General features: G+C 46.7%; 1 protein-coding gene across 1 annotated transcript in view; it reads right to left on the reverse strand.

The window, feature by feature from the left end:
* Window positions 1–20,946, reverse strand: part of Srrm4 (serine/arginine repetitive matrix 4) — a 147,969-nt gene that overhangs the window by 1,499 nt on the left and 125,524 nt on the right. Inside the window, exons 9-12 of the mRNA XM_038346876.1 lie at window positions 8,407–8,711; window positions 3,837–4,040; window positions 1,262–1,372; window positions 578–706 (exon numbers count right to left, since the gene is read on the reverse strand). Of these exons, the coding sequence (XP_038202804.1) occupies window positions 578–706; window positions 1,262–1,372; window positions 3,837–4,040; window positions 8,407–8,711 (749 nt within the window). The remainder of the gene's footprint in view (window positions 1–577; window positions 707–1,261; window positions 1,373–3,836; window positions 4,041–8,406; window positions 8,712–20,946) is intronic.

The raw sequence follows: 20,946 nt of genomic DNA on the forward strand, positions 1-20,946 counted from the left end.
CTCCAGGTTCCCTAGGGAAACAGGTCTTCATTCAAATCTGATGGTGCCCTTCACTCACCATGGCTCCTTGGAAATCCCAGTAAGATCGTTTGTGCTATCTGAAGTTGGTTTAGATAACCACGAACAGTTTAATTGTAAGCTGGCATCTAAGTAGGCTAGGGTGCAGGAATACTTCCATTGAAGAGGGATTTCACTACCAAACCAACACCCTGCCCTGTGATGGTCTGGGTCCTCCCCCCCTTTATAACTCTCTTTTCTTAGCTTACCAGCACTAGCTGGTTTCCTAGCCTCCAGGACACCCCTAAGGCTGCACACTACTTGGATCCCTCCATTGTTTTTCCCGGAGTCCCCATGCAGTCTGAGTCCCTTCCTGACCGCAACTTAGAAAATTGGGAACTTGGTACAATTCCATACTAGGGTAGTCTTTGAGCCAACCCCCCATCATTTTAGGGGTTAGAAAGGGTATCCCGGAGCCCCCACAATCCTGTAGTCCCAGTCTCAGCTCCGAGGTCCGCATGGGAAGATGTGGCGGTGTGGAGAAGGTCAGAAGCAGGCAATCCTTGCTTTCGGGTCTCACCTGGTTATCCTTCGCGCCTCCAGGTGGCTTGGGGAGTCTCTCCGGCGCTTCCTCATGGGTGAGTAGGACCGTCGCCTCCTGCGTGCACGCTCTCGGGGCTGCAATTCCTTCTCACCGTACTTGGGATCCCTGCAGCAGCAGGGGTGGGGGGTTGCTTGGTAACTAGGGTTGGGCTAGTTTTTCTGCAGGTGCGATGCTCTTAACTGTCCCCGCCACCCCATTGAGACTGGCCTTTGCCAGGGCTCCCAAATAAGACAGGTAATCTGACCCACTTTGGGAAGTATCTAATTAGGTGAACATCGTGGGGCAAGCTGGGCATGAGCAAGAATGGTAACCTCTGCGCGCGTGTGTTTGTCCCTTGGCAGAGGCATAAAGGTTGGTGAGTGAGAAGGAAAATAGCAGAAGGTTCTGGGGTGAGTGGGCAAGAATTGGAGTTGTGAATGCAGGGGCAAGAGGAAGAACAAGTGTGCAAGAAAATGGAGCGCCTGGGCGTGAAAGAGCAGTAGTCAAAGGGTGTATGGGGGCCTTGTGCCACTCTTGAGTGGACAGAAAGGACTGCAAGAATTCCTGTCCCTACCTCTCCAGGGCTAGGGATTGGGCAGGGCTTCGAAGATTGGTACAGAGAAGCAAGGGGTGTGGCCCAGGAGGCGGGACCCATCCTGGGGGTTCGGGAAAGGACGGTACCTGCTGGGGCTGTAGCGGGAATAGCTGGGACTGCGACGAGACCTAGAGCTTCTGCTAGGCGGGCTCCTCTTGCCAGACTTGGAAGAATAGCTGGGAGAGCGAGAGTAGGACCTGGGGAAGAGGGAAGAGCGCCTGAAGACCTGTGTCACGGTTGTGTGGACGGTTAGGACTATGTACCTGGCCCCTAGGTGGCGCTCTTTTTCTTTGCGCAAGACTGGTTAAGGACCCAGAGAATGAAATCCTCTCCTTTATGAGTAATTAATAATAATATGGACTTCCTGTTATTTCTGAACGCTTATCATTCTGGCTACTTTTTATCTGTGTGGTCTTGGGCACGGTCTGTTTTCTCGTCTGCAAAATGAGGTAGTAGTACCAATCCTACAAAGTTGGCTGTGAATCCAAATTAGAGTAAATGACTTTGAATATCGGTATATATTCCAAGTGCCAATTAGGCAGTACAATGGAAACAGTAACCATGACTATTATACATTTTATTAAGTGACATGCATTGAACTGAAAAATGCATTTGTTTCACTTATCCTAGGGTTAGGAACTGCTATTAATTTCATATTACGGATGGAAAAAGAAAGACACAGAAAGGTGATGTAACTTGATCAGGGTCTACTGGACATTTGAACCCAGGAGTGTCTGGCTACAAAGTGCTTTTTACTTCTGCAGATTATAGTCCCCCCCCCCCCTTACCCATGGTTCTGCTTTTCTATGACTTCATAAATAGATTGAAAAAAATCAGCAAGTGGAAAAGTCTATAAACAAATAATTCACAAGTTTTATATTTCAAACTATTCTGAGTAGCACGGTAAGCATTGCTGTCCTGTGCCAATCCTACCTAGGAAGCAGATGGCTTCTTTGTGCAAGGTTTCCTTGCTGTATATGCTACTTGCCTATTACCGAGTAGCCTTCTTGTGATCAGATCTACCACCACAGAATTGTAGTCCATGTGTGTAAGCAATTCCTATTTACTCGAAAATGGTCCACAAGTATGAGAGTGGTGAAGTTAGTAACTCATACCTGTTATAAACCAGTGGTGTGTTTCCGCTGAGTGGGGGTGCAAGCCTTCTCCATGCAATAAGAAAGGAACAAAAACCAAAACAAAGCAACAAAAAAGCCAGGGGCCAGAGTGTCTGTCCTAAGCTATGTGGCAGGAACGGAGCGTTCCAGGAGAGCAGAGCTCATGCTGATTTTGCTACAACACCTCACATTGAAAATAGTCTATCATAGTGCGCAATGGATGCTTAGTTACCAAAGGAAGATGGGCAATGCCATTATAGGGTTTGGTGCTCATCCAAGGGCTTGACTACAGGCAGCCATTGGGGATCATGGACCATGTCTCCTGTTGTCAAGAGAGCAAGGACCACTCTTGCTGATGCATCTGGATTACTAGCCCTGTTGTTCATGCTTACTCTCCCTCTCTCACGACAGATGACCCTGCTCTTAGAGAACCTCATGGGAAAAGGAATAACTCATTCCTATTGAGTGCAGTTGTGCCCCCCCCCCAGAAAGGTGTCTTGCCAGTTTGCTTTTTGCATTTGCATTCAGAAATCTTATAGGGAAAAAAAAATAAGGCAAATGCTGGTTTTGAGATTACCAGCCAAAGAAGCAACTGAATTTTGATTATATGGTTGTGGAAGAGGAACAACCGACTTGCTGTTGGAAATTTTTGTTTGAGGAGGGAAGCTGGGCTCAAGGATTACATGGGCTATCCCAGTTCCTGAGATCTCATGTCTGTATGTTCGAAGACGGAGCTATTCCATCCAAGGTAACCAAACAAAACCAATGGCTATTGAAGTTGGGGGGCAGAATACAAACAGCTGCAATTCTTCTCTTGCATAACCCCTGAAATGCAAACTCTGTAACTCCTCCCACTAAGGGATAATCTTCTGACTAGGTCTCGTGACTTACTAGGGCTAATAGAATAGCAGAGGAGATGGAATGTAATTCAAGCCGAGAACATTACTGTTCTCTCTCTCTCTCTCTCTCTCTCTCTCTCTCTCTCTCTCTCTCTCCCTCCCTCCCTCCCTCCCTCCTTGTTATTACTATGTGTATAAGCAGATAGGCTTGCTAATCACTGGATGAATTTCCATCCTCAGCCCTCAGCCAACTCACTATTTGGTCAAAAACACATGAAGGGGCTAAGGAGAACCAACCTGCGGAACCCAGCATACATTGCTAATACACAGAGCTATAGGAACTAAGTAAATACACTTTATGTGAAGGATGATGTTGGTTACTTTTTTATGTAGAAGTTAATTGATACTCATCTCATCCCCATGCCAACAAAAACAATAACAATGAATGTTCATCGTGTTCTAAGTGCCTTCACCCCAGGAATGAGCCACTGGGCCACTGAGTCATGCATTCTTATTATTTTTCACACAAGTAAACAAAAGCTCAGAGATGTTGACTGTCCTCCCAAGGCTGTCAGGAGTAATGCTGGAGCAGGTTATTCAAAGTCAAGTCTTACTCCTCTTCCCCACGGGGAATGGGCATCTCTAGTTACCAAAATTCCCTGCCAAAGAGGGACATACAGTAGATCAAACATCAAAGACATGCTCACCTTTTTTCAGAAGAGGTGGACCGGCTCCGGGTGTACCTGGGGGAGGCTCTGTGGTTTGGGGACCGGGAAGAGGGGCTGGAGGATCGAGTGCTGGTGTAGGAGGAGCTTCGGGAACACTCTTTGATGGGGGAGCTCCGGGCTGTGGATGGGACCAAACTAGACTTCTTCACCTCAGCACACTGTAGACATGGAGACTGAAATCCTCTGCAGGATGGAGAACATCTGTCAGTACCCAGCTGCCCTTGCTCTGGGGGCACCTGGACCTGAGGCTCCCTCTACCACCTTTGACTCAGAGAGAATATCCTCAATTTCTATTTCCACCTCCCCCCTCTCTGGGAAGAACTGCCAGGTGACAGAATTTAGAAGGGCTGAGATAGAAAAGACCTCACAAGTAGAACGATATTTAATCCAATTCAGCATCCCCTAAGGAGGGGACACATACAGGGGCCATTACAAAGCATCCCAGGAGGCTCTTGTGTGCACAAGGCTAAATAAATAATATCATGTGGTGAGAGAGTCCTCCTTCTCCCTTTCTTGTCCTTGACCAGTCCTTCTGATGCATGAATGAGAAAGCCCTGGCTGGGTGCTAGTGGGCTATTAACACATCTATAACACTTTGAAATCTCCCCAAGATAAAGGGATAGACCCAAGGGTCAGAGCCTTGAGCAGGGAACTCTAACTGACCAGCGTTAGATACACTGTCTTAATCATATTGTCACGGGTGTTTTCTATTTAAGACCTATTATGTTTCAGCAAAGGATATACATTTCCACACAGAAATAGTGATGTGATCACAATAAGCAAACCAACGAGAACATAGCTTAAAAGAATCAAGAAGGTGACTCGTGGTTAGCTTAAGTTTGGGCAACTTTGATGTAGCCCACTTTGCAGATGGAGAGACTAAGAGACTCCAAAGCAGTTGGGTGGAGGCTTGTTCATAATCAGACAAAGAGTAGAGGGTCTTGGTTTTACATCCTCTTTTGTCTAGGGCCATTCTGAACTCCTTTGGAGGTCCTCATGAAGACATGCTCATTCATTAGGCCAAGAGTCAACTTCAAGTCACATTGATATATAGCCTCTTTAGTCTTGGCTCTTGGCCCTAACAGGCTGTCTCCTCTGAAACAAAAATGTCCTGTTCTGTCCATTGTCTTCTGACCTTAGAGCATGTTGTCATCTGAACTTGCCTTCTCTCGTCTTGTCATGTAGCCATTGCTCTACACATGGTTCTGGCTCGGCTCGACCCCATCTTTGAAAAGCCTTTAGAGCAGTCTCTCGACCGCCATTCTGGGTTGAGGGTTTCCTGTGTGTTACCATGGCCCCTCTGCCTAGCTCTCCCCCATCCCTACATGACTCATTTGGTCTTAGGACTATGTTCTTCCTCCCTGGATACTGAGCTCACTGGGGAAAGGACATCTGCCCCCTGGACTCTATCATCCTCCACACAAGGCTTGTCTGGTCACGTGGCATTTTTAAGTCATCCCGTCTGTGTCTTGGGCTCATCATTTCATTTACTCTTCTCATTGTGTGTCTGGCTCTGCTGTTACAACCAAATTATGGAGGAGGCTCAGAAGAATTAGTGACTTGTGCAAGGTCACTTGGGTCTGTTTAGACACGCGCACACACGCACGCACGCACACGCGCACACACGCACGCACGCACACACACATGCATGCACGCGCACACACACACACGCATGCGCGCACACATGCATGCACGCACACACACACGCATGCGCGCACACATGCATGCACGCACACACACACGCATGCGCGCACACACACGCACACACACGCACACACACGCACACACACATGCATGCACGCACACACACACACACGCACGCGTGTGTGCGCACACACACATACACGCACATCCTTGTCACCTCTCCAGTTCCTTACCCTCTGTGTCTATGGTGCCCTTGACTTCCAGCTCATATCTCTTCTCTTAGCCCATATTTATTGAGCCCTTTGTCCACAGCTGATAGGACATAAATACCCATGATTTCACCATCATTTACATTCCAAAGTGAAAGACTGGCTCTAAATTATTTAATTTGGCTGTCTATGTATATCAAACGAAGCAAGTAGCAGCTATATATCTCTTGGAGCTGGGGTCTTGTTTTAGAGAGAGGTTTGAACTGGAATGCTGCTATTGCTGCATATTAACTGCATTTGTCTGAGTCTGTGCCTCTGTTTCCTATCATCTTACAGAAAGGTTAGAACAGTGCCTATTGCAAAAAGGCTCTAAGAGGAGCGGAGGAAAGCTGGTCGTGGGAAGCATTTTTTCCAGAGTCTAGTGTACTATCTGGCTCAGTAGAGACTAATGGCTTTTTAATTTATTAATACTAATACTTTATTATTATTATTATTGCTGCCTTTTCTCTTGATCATCCCTAATCACAGTACTTTAGCGTGTCGGTAGATATGTGGCAGCCTTCTTCTCCCATGTGGGGACTTCACTGTCTGCTCTTGGAGAGGCTGACATTTGCACTGACCCAGTTCTGGCTCCCAGCAAGCGTGGGCATGAGCTGAGGGCAGGGATGTCCCAGAACAGGCCACCCAGAGACTGGGCTACATGTAGACCCAGGCTGTTTGTCCAGCCTGACTAGGTCTTGTGCTAGAGATAAGGGGCGCTCTGTCCTTGAAGAAGCTGTGTGTGGCCATTATGGGCAATCTTAGCCACGCAGAACAGAGGTTTGCTTGAATCCCCAGCAGAAGGAAAACTCCCATGTTTTTCTGGATAGAGTGTGCTAGCCAACTTCCCCCAACCTGTGCCCAGTGAATTATAAACTCAGGAAAAGAGGGCCTAGCATCAAACTGAGTGCTGCCATAGGGTGTGTCTGGCAAGAAGGTGAGGGAGAGGTAACGGAATGGGTGGTGCAGACTAGGTGGACAGGAAATTTAAAACGCTACTCTTATGAAAGTGTGTCTAGTGGTTAGCATTAGGATGCGATTTATTTTTTTTTCAGATTCTTTTTTATGTTTGTGCATGCATTATGTGTGCATGTGTGTCTGGAGGTGGGTGCATGTTTGTGGGAAGGTGCAAGCTGATGCCCAAAGTCTTCTTCCCCCACTCTCCCTGCTCTTCTTTGCGGCAGGGTCTCTCAGTTAAATCCAGAGCTTCCCGATAAACCTCTTGGGATCCCTTGTCTCTGCTTCCAGAGGGCAGAATTACAGGCAGGCCCTCATGCCCACCTGACATTCACACTGCTTGCTTGGCAAACATTTTAAGCACTGAACTGTCTCCTCAGCTGCTGTTTGCTGTGATCACTTGAGTGACAGAGTAGTTGGTGATAAAATGGTGGCATTGTCATCGGCCTGTAAACAGACGTGTAGACGTATGTTCAGAAGGAAAAAATGCGGGTAACAAGAACAGCGCCAAACGAAAAGACCCATCCCTCAGCTCTACCGTGATAGCTTTGTGTTCCCATGGATACATCTTATTTTAAAGCCCTTTTAATTTCTGGGCACAACTGAGCACAAAGCATGGGTCTCCTGGCCTCCAGGGCCTCATCTCCCACAACCAGCATCCCTCACCAAAGTGGTCCATGTCTTAGGACCGAGGAGACAGCACCTCATGCCATCACCCAAAGCCCACAGATCTGTCAGGCTTACTCTTGGTGTTACATGTCTGATGGCTTTGGATGAGTCACTGGGCATTTATCAATCATGAATGTATCATGTGTTATAATTTCATGTAGCTGAAACTACTTTGCATAAAGTGATAGGACATTATTATTATTATTATTATTATTATTATTGTTTTAGACAAAAAATAATCTAGAGTCTGGATATACCACAGTTTATTCATCTAAAAGACTTGGTTGCCTCCAAATTCTAGAAAGCATGAACTCCTATAATCATATATAAGCAGATTTTTTTGTGTGTGTGTGAATATGTTTTCAATTTATTTTGGTTAGTACTGTGCCATGTAACCTAGAGGGACTTAAATGAAATTCATGTTAGGCTTTCCCTGAGACTCTTGGTAAGTTGGCATCTATTCTTAGCTCCTGCCATCCCTCCTCATATCAACACTCTGGCCTTTCCTGCAGAGACATCTGGCTCCAACCTGTAACTCAGCACCTGCTGGGCCAGAGAGAATGTTCTGAGGGAACAAATGACCCAAGCTGGGCCAAGCACAGCCAATAAGTACTTGTTTTGATAATTTTGCTAAGATTTCTGTGGGGGCGGGGCAGAGGCATTTTTCTGCTGGGGGAGGGGCAGAGGGGTTAGTCCTCTGACTGACTGGAGACACGTGCTGACCATTGCTGCAAAGCTCTGGGTCTGCTTGAGAATGAAGCCAACAGAGCGTGGGAACAGAGCTGAGGTCCAAGTCAAAATATAAAGATGCAGGAGCACACTTTGGACCTCTGGGTTCTGCTGTACCTGAAGCGTGTGTGTGTGTGTGTGTGTGTGTGTGTGTGTGTGTGTGTGTGTGTGAGTTCAAGCAAATTTGAATGGGATGTCCTTTCTTTTGCGAATGAAGACGCCTAGGAAGGGTAGGGCCCTGTGATGAGACAGTAAGAAAGTGACTCTGAAGCGGGGACCCTCCCACCCCCAAAGACGCTAACCTTGACTCATTGCTCCTGCAAGTGGGAGAGACGTTCTCCAGAACAGCCCCCTTGTTCTGGGGGGAGGAGGTGGTGAAGGAGTTCCCTGAATCGGAACTGTTGCCGCAGTTGAGGTCCCTACTCTTGCTCAGACCCCCATCGGGGCTCCCCTTCTCCTGGCCCCGCGACCGGGCGGAACTGGTTTGCGTGGAGGGCGGCGAGGACGTGTCATTGCCTGAGTCGTACTCCTGCGAGCGTCCTCGGGAGGCGGTGAGCGGGCTGGTTGATTTGCTAAAGAGGTCAGCAGCAGACCCCGACCCAGAGATCTGAAAGCAAAAAGACCCGTCGGACACTGCTGAGCTCCGGGCTGTGCGTAAGTAACCAAGAATGTTAACCATCATGAGTCACTGTAACGAAAGCAAAGAGAGAGGGGAGAGAAGAGACGCCAAAAAACAAAAGCACAAATTCCTGATAGAATTCCACAGAAATAGGAGACCTCTAGGTATTTTGTTTACCCCCTGCTAGAATAACTGGAAGATTTAGGAATCATGCAGGGAAAAAGGCATGCGATTCAGATTAAACAAAAGTAAAAGGAAATTATACAAAACGTAATCTCTAATGAACTCAAACAAAAGAGACAAATCAATAGAAAGGGGAGGGCTGTAGACACCCTTAACTTCAAACAATAATAAAAATAAAGGAATGGGGGAGGGGAATAAAAAGAAAAGGGGCTTCAGGCCTCAAAAATTATATCTTGGAAATTAAAAACACAAAAGGAGATAAAGGTAAATTTTAAATTTCAACCCAAATCCTCAACTAACTTTTTTTATTTTTTAAAGAAAAAGTTGCCTGAATAAAACCCTAAACAAATGTCATGTGGGCCAAAGAAACAAAGATGAGAATTGGTTTCTTTCTTTTCTTTTTTCCCTTTCTTTAAAAAAAAAAGTCAAGGTTGCAAACTGACGTTTGAGCAATTTCCAAGTAAAGAAGTCAAGAGAGGGAGGGGACAAAAATAAATGTAAAGTCAAATAGTCTGGCTGAAAACAAATCAAAAACAAAACAAAGTAACAAAAGAGTCTCTACAGGCATTTGTGCGCGTCCTTCTCCCTCGAAGGAGGTAGCTAAGCATCCTGAGTGGCTTCTAATAAATTCTCTCATGTCTTTGCGGATTACGTCACTTACCAAGCAAGGACTCCTCCTTTAGTAGGAAAGGTGTAAGAGAAAGGGAAGAGCGGGCAACGTGAGTCCATCATCAGAGGCGTAAATGACAAGAAAAAACACACACCTTCCTACACAACCTTAACCTTTGGCTTTGGGGCGCTCAGAGCAGATCTCTCTCAGGGAGACCTAACTTCATCCACTTCGCCAGTCCCTTCCTGCCCAGGTTGGATGGTGGAGACCTTCACTGAGTCGGTACCTGGAGCTATGGATGGTACCGTAGAGACCTAGCCCTGTACTCCAGGGGACACCGGGGAGGGAGCATGTGATTTAGACTGGAAGGACCTTGGACATCAGGGAATGAAGATGCCTCAGAGTCTTCTTTTGGGACTGGCCTAGGAAGACTGAGAGGTTTAGGGGGTTGTGGGGAGTTAGCCCTTGGGAAGGGAATTCTAGGCTGAAAATCTGTTTTTCTTCAACGTTTAGGTCAGGCTGTGGCTGAAAAGTCACAGTGAATTTGCCTCTGGCTCCTAGCCGTTGTACCACGTTTAACTGTGGGCAAGAGGGATGCTTGCCCTGGGTGTTTCCTAGCAATACATCTCTATGGGGAGGAAAAATCTGGGTGATCAAGAAGTCACTCCCTGGAAACCACACTTCCAGAGTATTCACTCTGGGGTACTTGGGTTCCCCAAATTCTCTATTTAAATGGTTCCTGAGCCTCCCTTTGGGGTATAAGCCTTCTCCGCAGATCTGTTTTTCCACAAGCAACCTATGTTTCAAGTGGGCCATCTGGACAGAACCTACGTGATCATGTTGAGGTGTCCAAGTGCCTGTGTGTGGGGCCCATCACACAGTTATTGGTAACACATGGGTGACAGAGGTAGGAAGCCTGAGACCCTGCGGCAGCTTCTTCCTCACTGCCATGTTGTATACTAGAGCAGGGAAGGACCTGAGCTTTTGAATTTAAAGGTAACTTTCCTATCACTGTGCAGACGTGCTGGCCTCAGCCGCTCAAGAGGGGACATACTTGATGACTTTTTGAGTTTATTTATGAGCACTTAGGCACCTTGGCTAGTCCTGTAGTCTAGCCCTAGGCCTTACACATACTAGAAAAAGCTTTCCCATTAAAAAAAAAAAAACTATTTCCCCCCAGCCTTATCCCCTGCTTTGCAGACTTGCTAGAGAGGGGACACCTGAGCTTTCTTAAGAAACCACTTCTGCTTTAAGGGGGGAAATGTGGACACCTGGAACTGAGAGTCACAGAGAGAACCCTGACAGTTTGGAGTACCAAATCCTGGGGGTAGGAAGCAGGACTTTTTTCTGGTTTCTCCCAGGAGGCTTTGCACATGGGTAAGGTAATGGTCTAGCCTTAGCAAATCCTGCCAGTGGATCGTGATTATCTGGCTACCTTGCCTTGAAGGTGGCACCTCAAAATAAGGTGGCCCAGATGGAATTTTCTAGAAACTCCTTTTCATATAATACACAGACTTCGTCCCCATTCAGCTCCTACTAAACTGGATGACATTTCTTTCCCACCTCTGACGTCCAATGGTCTCATAACCATTTCCTTTATCACCTCTATTAGGAATAAGAAACCACCATGGCGGTGATGATCTGAGGTTTGGACAGGCAAAGGATCAAGGGATTTTTGACCTGGAAGTGAATGGTGGGGTGGCCAGTACATTTGAAAGCAAGCCAGTCTTAGAGGGCACAGGCTGGCAGAGAGTTCAAAGGCAGGGTGCCTGGCAGTTCAGTATCGTATCTTGTAACTTGCTCCCTAGGGCATCTAGAGTGGGTTTTTCTTCTTCAAGTACTTTCTCCTGGTATTGACTATAAGTTTAAAATCATCTGTTTTACTGATGTGTCATGATTCCCTGTGAGCAAAGATTTTGAGTATGAAGTCTCTCCAGGATGATATATATCACCCTCCAGGATGATATATATATATATATATATATATATGGAGGACCTTGCTTTCTGCACACAGTGCCCCTCAACCCGAGGCCACAGGGATGTTTGCAGTGTCTCCACCTGGCTATAAGTTATGCACAGGTGGCTTCTGTGTTTGACCTGATAGCTCTGCATAGGATGATGCTTTTCATCACCAGGAAATAGAGATAAAGTCCTGCTGGGGTGCTCACACTGGGTGAGAGCGCCGGGGTACACAAACCTCCTGCACGCTCCCACTTCTTTTAAAGTCCCATTCCTTTGGTTGAATCTAAGCTCACTGACATGAGTTACAGTGTTCTTTACAAACCTGCCTCACCTGCTTCATAAAACAACCCCGAGAGCCTCACAAACCACCCTTCCGTGCCTTCCACAGTCCATGCTGACCAGCATGTGTTCTTGGGTTTGCTAGCACAAACCACAGTCCCATCTCCAGATCATTTACATATCCCATTTTCTCTGGAGGGAAAAAACACTCTTCCTGTCTCCCCCACTTATCACCTTCTCTGATCACGCAGACAACGCCCTATAATTAATTAAATCCATCTTTCAACCAACCACTCCCCCCCATATTAAATGCCTTGCTACTCAGTAGGGGTGGTGACTTATTTGACTGTCCGTCTCTTCACCCATCTGTTGAGAGCAGGGTCCCTGGCTGGTGCATTGTTGTACACCAGGACTCTCTAGTGCCTGCCTCAGGGTCGCTGCTTAGCAAACCTTGCTTAATAAGCCAAACTCCTCCGTGGTCCCTTGGAGGCTGCAGGGACTCGGTCTTCTGTAGAGGTGCCTGTGTGACCAGGCAAGAGTGGAGTCTGCTCAGATGGATCCCCTTTTTTTTGAGAGAGAACTCATTTAAATCATAACAAAAGCAGCTCCATAAAAGTCCTGGAGTCTTGATGCCAACTTAAGGGCAAGGATTAAATCTGGACCATGGTGAGAAGAGAGGTTCCCCCTTAGTTTTTCTCTTCTTCTGAGTTCTCCCTGACCCTGGCAGCAAGAGAAGAACTCGGAGGCTCTGCCTGCACAGTCCCACCAGCATGTGCTCTAGAACTCAGACAAGGATTTTGAGACCCATAGAGTCTTCTGAAGGAGACAAGCTTCAATGGCCCACCTGGCTTTCTTTTGTTTGCTCTGATACTTTGGAAGGTCAAGTTGAAAGAGGTACCAAAGAGCCTGGAAATTGGTACACAAAGGGCTGTTAGCTTTAATTCTGGCTAAGCCCCTCAGGCTAAGGAATTTTTTTTTTAAAGTCATCCCTACAGGATGTCACACCAGTTTCTGGAGCAGCCCAGCTCACATCAGTATTGAGGGTCTGGGCAGTGGAGGCTCGGTGGGGTTTAGCATCTGGCTGGCTTCCCACCACATGGCCAGCATCACCTGATGCCCCATTAAGCAATGCCCCACTTTATTTGTCCCACTTAAAGGATATTGTGGCAGGGATAAAAGAGTCATCTGGAGCCATTTCAGTTCTTTGTTCAGATGAACACTGTTCTGTTTACAGGTTTTGGTGGACTCTGTTTAGGCTTTCGGTTGGGAGGAATATTTTTAATAAACCTGTCATTGGAGGTACATGTCCTTTAATAGCCCCTAGCCCCAGACTCCACCTTCTTCAGAGGGCTTAGTTCACTCCAGAGGAAGAGGAGTAAAGTCACAGTGGAATAGCCCAAAGCAGAATGGGTACCCCTGGGGAGAGGGGCGATGGAATCAGGAGACTGAATGTTGTGACAGGTGACAGTGGGGGCATCTGTCATCTTGCCTGTGTCCTCTCATCTTGGAACATCTTCATAACAGATGTTCCCCATGGCACACAAGACACTCAGTTCCCCATGGCACAGTGTCCACTCAGCATCGTGATGGTTTGCTCTGATTTGCTCCTGGTGACACACGCTAGCACTAATAGCCCTCTCTAAAGCCGGCTTTGACGAGCTCTCCATCTGGTAGGGCTGTCTGTGTGTGCAGTGACTCTCCGATCATGTATACATGGCTGCCCAGTGGCCCCCAAGTCCCTCACAAACAGAAGCTACCAAAGAGCCCTCACCATCCAATAATAATGGCCCCACAATTCTGAGATCCTCAGAATCCTCACACTAGAGTTCTCTTCTCTGGTTTGTTATCATCTCTTCATCCGTCTCAACCTTAATTCTTCTTGTTCTGTCCTCTCCAGAGCTAATCTTGGGTGAATGGCAAGAAAGCTGAGCCTATGAGTGGGTCAGTTACCGAGGAAGCCATTCATATCTAACCTGGACCCCCAGAAATTAAGGCAAGAATTTGAGAGCCGACTGCTAATTTTGAGAGATGAAGGAATTCCTTGTAGAGAAGAGAGGATAAGAGTCAACTGAGAGGGAGCCTGCAGAATGTCTAAAAGGGCAGTAGGGCTTAACCCAAGGAAGACTCTGGGAGTGTGTGGAGTACCCCAGAGGCTGGGTACTTAGGCACCAGCCATTCACTGCACATGAGGAATCCTGTCCCTAAAGGATGCGGATTCCTTTTTGTGTTCAGACTGCTACATAGGCAGGCGAAGTTGACATGGAAACTTGTGACCAGAGGACACCATCTGGAACCTGGGGGCCAGCTGTGTGCCCTGAGTTGGGGAGGATAAGGGATGCATGGAAAATGTTTGTTTCGATCCATCAGGTTGATCACGGAGAAGTGTTCGGCCAACTTGCACTGTGCACAGATAGACTTTCTTTAGCCCATTTAGTGAGTTTGAACATAAATGTGAATGGACTTCCAATGTGTGCTGAGCAGGGAGGGTTCACACAACAACCCCAATTCTGAATTTTATCCGACAATTATTAGGTCTAGGCCCGCATTCCCTGGAAATGCTCATTGCTGGGCTCATAGACTCGGGTTCCTAGTTTTCACACTGCTAACTACGGGGCCCTTGAGATAGTCGAGACCTCTGCCCTGAAAGTCTAGTGCTACCCCGACCCTTCAGAAGCAGCATGAACACAGTACCCCTGCTCTGTTTCCTGTCTCCCTTTTAGAGCTATGAAATACATCACACTTCTTTCCCATGTCGACCCTTAATATCCGCATTGGACTGTTATCCACGGACGGAGCCAGGAGACCAGAGCCCTTAAACCACAGTGATGACAAATGTTTCACTCCTGGGTCATGCAAGGTAACCCCAGCTATTTGTTTATTTCTACTATTAGCATACATGTACATGCTTGTAGAACTCAGTGCTCAACAATGGGGGTCTTCCTCAATCACTTTTCTACCTTAATTTGTGAGGCGGGGTCTCTCCCTGAACCTGGAGCTCAGCGGTTCAGTTACACTGACTGACCAGCAAGCCTCAGGGATCCACTGTCTCTGCCTTCCCAGTGCTGGGGTTACAGGTAGATGTCATTATAAATGTTACAACTCCGAGGCAGAAAGGCGTCTTGGCTGCTGAGAGCCACAGAATACCGCAAAGCAACACTGGTAGCTCAGACACAAAAGCTTTGTCGGGAGGGGAGAACCCAGGAGGGTGGCTGCCTCTGCTTGGGCAAGAAGCAGCAGAATACTGAGCAAGAGGACAGGGTTTAGATAGCATTTCTTGGGGGCAGGGCTGAGCAGAGCTTCCCAGGGTGGGGATTGGTAAGATTTTTAGCCTAGAGCTTGGGGCGAGCCCAGGGATTGGTGGAATTTCAAGTCCTGAGCTTTTTACTCTGTAGGGTGTGTGTGGGAGGGGGGAGGGCTGGACACCCTGCCCTAAAGAGCAGGCCCATTCGAGTGTTCTGTTGGGAATCTTGTGGTTGGAAGTCCTCTGGAGTGGGGCCTGGCTATGCCATGCCTAGAGAGGCTCATAACCAGAGCACCCAGCTCTGTCTGTTGTGCCTATTGGCTACCCTGTGCAGTAGGCACCTTACCAACCGAGTCATCTCCAAGCCCATATTTGCTGTCATTATCAGGACAAATTTCTTTTCCTGCATTGGTGGCCACTGCAGGGGAGGCTAGCAAGTATTTTCCCTTTATTCTTCCGTCACTCCCCACAACATAAACCTCCAAATTCTTTTCTTTCTTTCAGTTTTAAAGTCACGAGCTCACCTCATCTCCTCGTTCCCTAATACACTCACTGTTAACACTTGGGCTCTTCTAATAATTAATTAAATCCCTTCACCAGGCGCTCTGGTTCCCCCGCATTTCTCTGGGAGTCTCTCAGCCCTCCAGGGGAGCCGGCGCAGTTATTTATTGTTTTTGTTTCAAATCATTATTTAATCAAAAACGGAGAAGGGGAAAGGCAACCTCTCACTTACACTTCAAAATTTAATTTCGGCTGGATTCTGAGATCAAGAGGCAGCTTGGCCTAATAGGTTACAAAAATACAATCAGGACGAGAATTTCAATTAAACTGAACAAGTCCATTTGTGGGGCTTCAAACGGCCCCGTGGAGAGCGGCAGCTATAAATTTCTTCTTGCTTCTCTGCCGTGTGGGGAGCTGGGACATCTCACACGCTACACGGCAGAGCATGCAGCTGGAGGGCCCTGCTCGTTCCTTAGGAAAACAACCCCTTTGCTCCTCTAAGACAGGGCCATTTTCCTTGCTAGCAATCTCTCTTTCTTTGACACTAATTAGGAAGACAGCAAAAGAATGGATTCTATGACCTGTTGAGGCTCATCTGGGAAGCGGGGGAGGTGGAGAGGAGGAGGGTGACCGTGGAGAGATCGATTTTCCGGGGATAAAGAGACTGGGGCATCCCCTGGCTGTGCGCTGCAGCTGACATTGGGGACTCTGAAAGGAATGACAGCCTCTAGCTCCTCCTTTCTTGGAAGCCTGGCTGGAGGTGCCCCATACAACAGCCTCCACATAAACATTGTCAGACATTCCCCCAAGCCCAGGCTGAAAGGAAGAAAGTAAGCTCCGTAGATGAGTCTTGCATCCAAGTAAATTTCATTCAGCTTAAAGATGCCATCTCTCTCTCACACACACATAAGGTGATGTCCTTCCTACCTCTCCTGGTGGTGAAATGTCTCTTAGCTGATAAAAATGAAATAAAATTTAAAAATTGATGGTTTCTTTTTTCCTTACCCAGAAAAGGTTAATGTTGACTATGCTATGCCCGTGTCCCCAAGTGCCAACACTCTCTGTTCTGGATTGTGTCCCCTCTCCCAGTGAAGAGTTTGGGTGCTAAGGCTCCCAGGGGAGAGAGCAAGGCAAGCCTGGGTGAAGGTCAGGGCCTGCCATGGCCAGTCCTCAGCTTCACCTTTCCTATCTAGAAACAAGAGGCACGTGTCCATCCTGTCTTTCCCCAAAGATGGCTGTCAGCTTCACTGGAGGATTCTGAGCTCAGAGGTCATTGCTGGCTTTCTTTGGGATAAGTCTTTAAAAAGCTTCTGTGGTAACGAATCATGTGTGGCGCTAGACCCCAAGCCTTGAAGTGAGTTTTCAGCAGCAGATGACTGGCTCATGGCAGAAGTACAAAGTTATTCTTATCAGTTAATATCACTACTGCTATGGTTACGACTGTTGTGTGTATATGTGTGTATCTGTTTGTGCTCATGTGTGTGGGTGTGATGGTGGAGACCGGAAGTTTGGTATCATATTTCAGGTATCTTCCTCAATCGTCAATCCCTGCCTTATTTTTATTTATTTACTGACAAAGGGTCTCTCAGTGAACCTGGAGGCCACCCGTTTAGGTAGACTGTCTGGCAAGCAAGCCTCAGGGATCCTCTTGTCTCTCTACCCCCCCCCCCCCCGTTCTGGGGTCACAGGTACACACCATCGTGCTTGGTTTTTATGTGGGTGCTAGGGATCCAAACTTAGGTTTGGCGTAGGTCGCTGACTGAGCTGCCTCTCTGGCTCTTAGTGTATATTTTAAAAAGTGGATAGATGCCTAGTCTCACGCCACCATCATAGTGACCATGGAAATAGGTTAAGATAATTACCCCAAGGTACAGAAGATGATATTTACACGTAATTAAACACGTGGGTCTCCTGATTGGACTCTCTGGCTTCAAATCTGAGCTTCTGTAAGTAGCTACCTTCTGTCAGACCTTTCCAGGCCACAGTGTGCTCATTCCCGAGTGGATGTGTTGAGTCTCTTGAAGTGATATAGTAAGAACCCGAGGCAGTGACCTGGCACATAGTAGGTGTTTAGAGCACATTAGTGACCGATGCCATCCAAATGCCACAGGAAGGTGAGATCTTCTGCCAAGCCCACGTCTCGATCACAGATACTCTTTTGCCTTCTCTGGTTTACAAACTCTGTGGAACCATCTTTGACGGACTGCACGTCCTCCTCTTGTCTGCTGGCATCTGCATAGCGCTTGGCACAAGCGATCTATGACTGACTGCCCTTGGCTCTGGTTACAGCATGAGGAGGCGGGAGGAGGTGGCCTACCCTGTTCCTTGGTTCTGATTCATTCCTTTTTCCAGACCCCCTCTGTAGTTAGATGTGAGAGGACCAATGCCGAATACCCACAGAACAGAACGAGAAAGCCGCCACCAAACACTTGGAGTCCCTGTACACCTGTCTAACCTCTGCTGACATCAGAGCAAGCTTCTGAGGCATAATCTGTGGTCCCTGCCAGCTCTCTTCTCTTCAAATTGTGTTACCTTCCTAGGTCCTCGTGCCTCCGAAAGCCTCACTTTCTCCATCTGCAAAATGGGGATGATACTGATGAAAACCTCTAAGAAACAAGGGTAAAATAACTATGCAATGTACATGGTGGTGTCTCCCACAGAATGATATCACATTTCCTTCTATACATGAGTCATTTCAAATTGATAGACTCCTACCCAACCTTCAGTGCCCATCCCAAATATCCTCTTATCATAAAGCCTGCTCAGACATCAAGAGAGAAGTGACTGATGTCTTCAGGACACATCATGCTTGCTCCCACCATTACTGTGAGGAGTATTCTGGAAAGTCACCAACTGCTTGAGTGTCAAGTATATCCTATTAAAAGGCAGCTTGGCACTAAAAGCAACTAGATATTATGTTATAGTGGTCCTGAAGGTGCCAGGGGAGGGAAGGTATAATTGGCAGATTATGGATAGAATGAAGTGGTAAAATAACCTTTTTACCAATTTGTGTGTAACCATTTGACTGTTTCAACAAGCCTAGGAAGGACTGATGCCCACACTCAGGATCCTGCTCTAATCACACTGACTGCTGGTTCCTTTAGACTTTCAGTGACCAAGCAAGAGAGGCTCTGTCACATTTAACCAACCAGGATCCTGTTCAGAGGCAACGCCTTCATTTGCATAGTTATATATGCAAAGCACCTCTTGTGATGTCATGCACATGCTCTTGATCATTTTCAAAAGAGCTGCGTGGATGGAGCATTGGTACCTGAGGCACAGGAGGTCCCTGATGCTTAGGTCTCCAATTTGCCTCTAACACCTGTGTCTTGTCCTAGAATTCCATCTCAAACCCAACTCCTATCTTCAGTTTTCCTCTTCATTGCCTAAATCCTGCTCAAATTTAGTTTTCTGGGTCTTCATTTCATTCTCTCCCTATCCTAATCCTAATGCCCTTTTCTATCAGCCAAACTTCTGTCTGCCTCATCTTGGCATCCATTGTCATATTTGACCTTTTCCTGTTGCCACCTTATCTCTCTTCCACCTTAGCAGGCACAGACTTTCTTTTCTGTTTATCAGGTCTCTAGAGCCAAATTCAAGCCTAACCCTCTAATAGATGCTCAGAAATGTGGATAGGCTTGAGGGAATGAATGACTGATGTGTGATTCAGTGCAAATACCTCTGCTGTTCTATCTAATGGAGAGAAATTTGGGATCTGGAACTCTTCAGAAACATGTGGTGCACCTGGAATCTCCCCCCTTGTAATAGAGAAGAAGAAGGATCAAGAATGGAGGAAACATGGAATCAGATTTCAGAGTGTATGGATACTCCCAGGAGCCATAAAAATCTCAACCAGGCGAGAGTAGCCATATTGCATACAGCCACCATTTATGATGGAAAGAAAATTCTCCAGAAAGCAGGACTCTGACTCTTGTCCCTGTTTATCCATTGGCTTACCCAAGCACTCTAGTGATTACTGTGACCTCTGCTATGGCCTCTACCTCCTCTGCTGTTGTACCTCTGTTGCTAGCACCAGCAAGAGGCATCAGATAGTGTTTTCCACTCACCAGTTGCATTATAAAATGTTTACTCACAGCTAGTCATGGTGACCCCATGACAGTCTTATGAACTAGGTCTCACAAGTTGCTTTGCTTTTCAAAATTTGAAAAAATAGAGACTCAGAGAGGTGATGTGATGAGCCCAAAGTTCCAAAGAAGGAATCTAGAATATTATCAGAGTTTTGTCCCAGGATCAAGTATTGGGCTCTATTATTATCTTTTGAAGAAGAGACTATATGTATGCAAGCATGCATGTATTATATGTATGCATATATATGTATTATGTATTCTCTGTTTATATATCTATCATTCTTTTTACAGCTGAAGAACTTTAAGCTTATAAAGAATTTGGTTGTACAATCATAATTCCATGTTTTTTTATAACCCCACCTTGCCAAAGTCATCATTACTCTCTTGTGCATCTCCACTTTAGTTCTTAATAACCAAGGTAATGGGAGAGAGGTGAGCTCTTAAGGCCTCTTCCTTGAATATAAGGAAGGATAAAGGCCTAGCTTTTGTTTCTTCTAACAGGTATTGGGCTCCTGAGGAATATGGAGGCTCCTGAGAAAGAGGCCCCTGGGGGAGATGAAGCATTATACCTCATTGTTACCAGGAGCCTGTGTTCTGGGAAAGACACTGTCAAGAGTCAGTCTGGTGACATTACTGGTAAGTGAGGGAAGACAGGTGTAGTTCTCAGCAGCATCTTCACACATGTGAACTTTGGAAACCATTCCAGACAGGTGAGAGAGTATAAGCAGGCATTGCCATTGGTGCATTTTGGCTAAGGTCAGTTGGAGGTTTCTAGGTAGGTTAAGATAGGCACTAGCACATGGGAGATGGGGCAGTCATAACACAGGAATATTTCTTTTGCCTTTTACTGCTCATCATTCAAATTTACTTATACTTTTTCTACAAATGAAGTAATCAGAAGTGGGTGGGTGAGTCAAGACTCAAACCCTGGCCTCTGTAGTCTTTTAGTACAAGAAATTTAGGAAATTTAGGAACACCTGCATGTTCTCACAGACATATTGAGAAGGAGGTACTTAGGAAGAGCACGGTCAGACATGCATGATATTGAATAAAACTAGACCCTGGTGACACAAGATACTTTGATGTGGAGAACAGCTTTCCAGAATGTACTGGAAATACAGATCATGCCAACCAGGCCACAGTGATGCTCCCACTGATCTTCCCACAGGACCCCTGAACTCTTCCTTGTTTCCACTTCATCCTTCTGAAGGGGAATACCTCCTTGCATGTTCAAGTTTTCCTGTATCTGGAAGACAGACTCCTCCCTTCAGAGTTGCTGGCTACAATCTGTGACATGTCAAAGCTGACTCTCATCCTGTTTATCTCTGTGTCTCCTCAGAGTCCACAAAAGGCCTTCAC

Source organism: Arvicola amphibius, chromosome 10, assembly GCF_903992535.2.
Source record: "Arvicola amphibius chromosome 10, mArvAmp1.2, whole genome shotgun sequence".
Lineage (NCBI taxonomy): Eukaryota > Metazoa > Chordata > Mammalia > Rodentia > Cricetidae > Arvicola > Arvicola amphibius.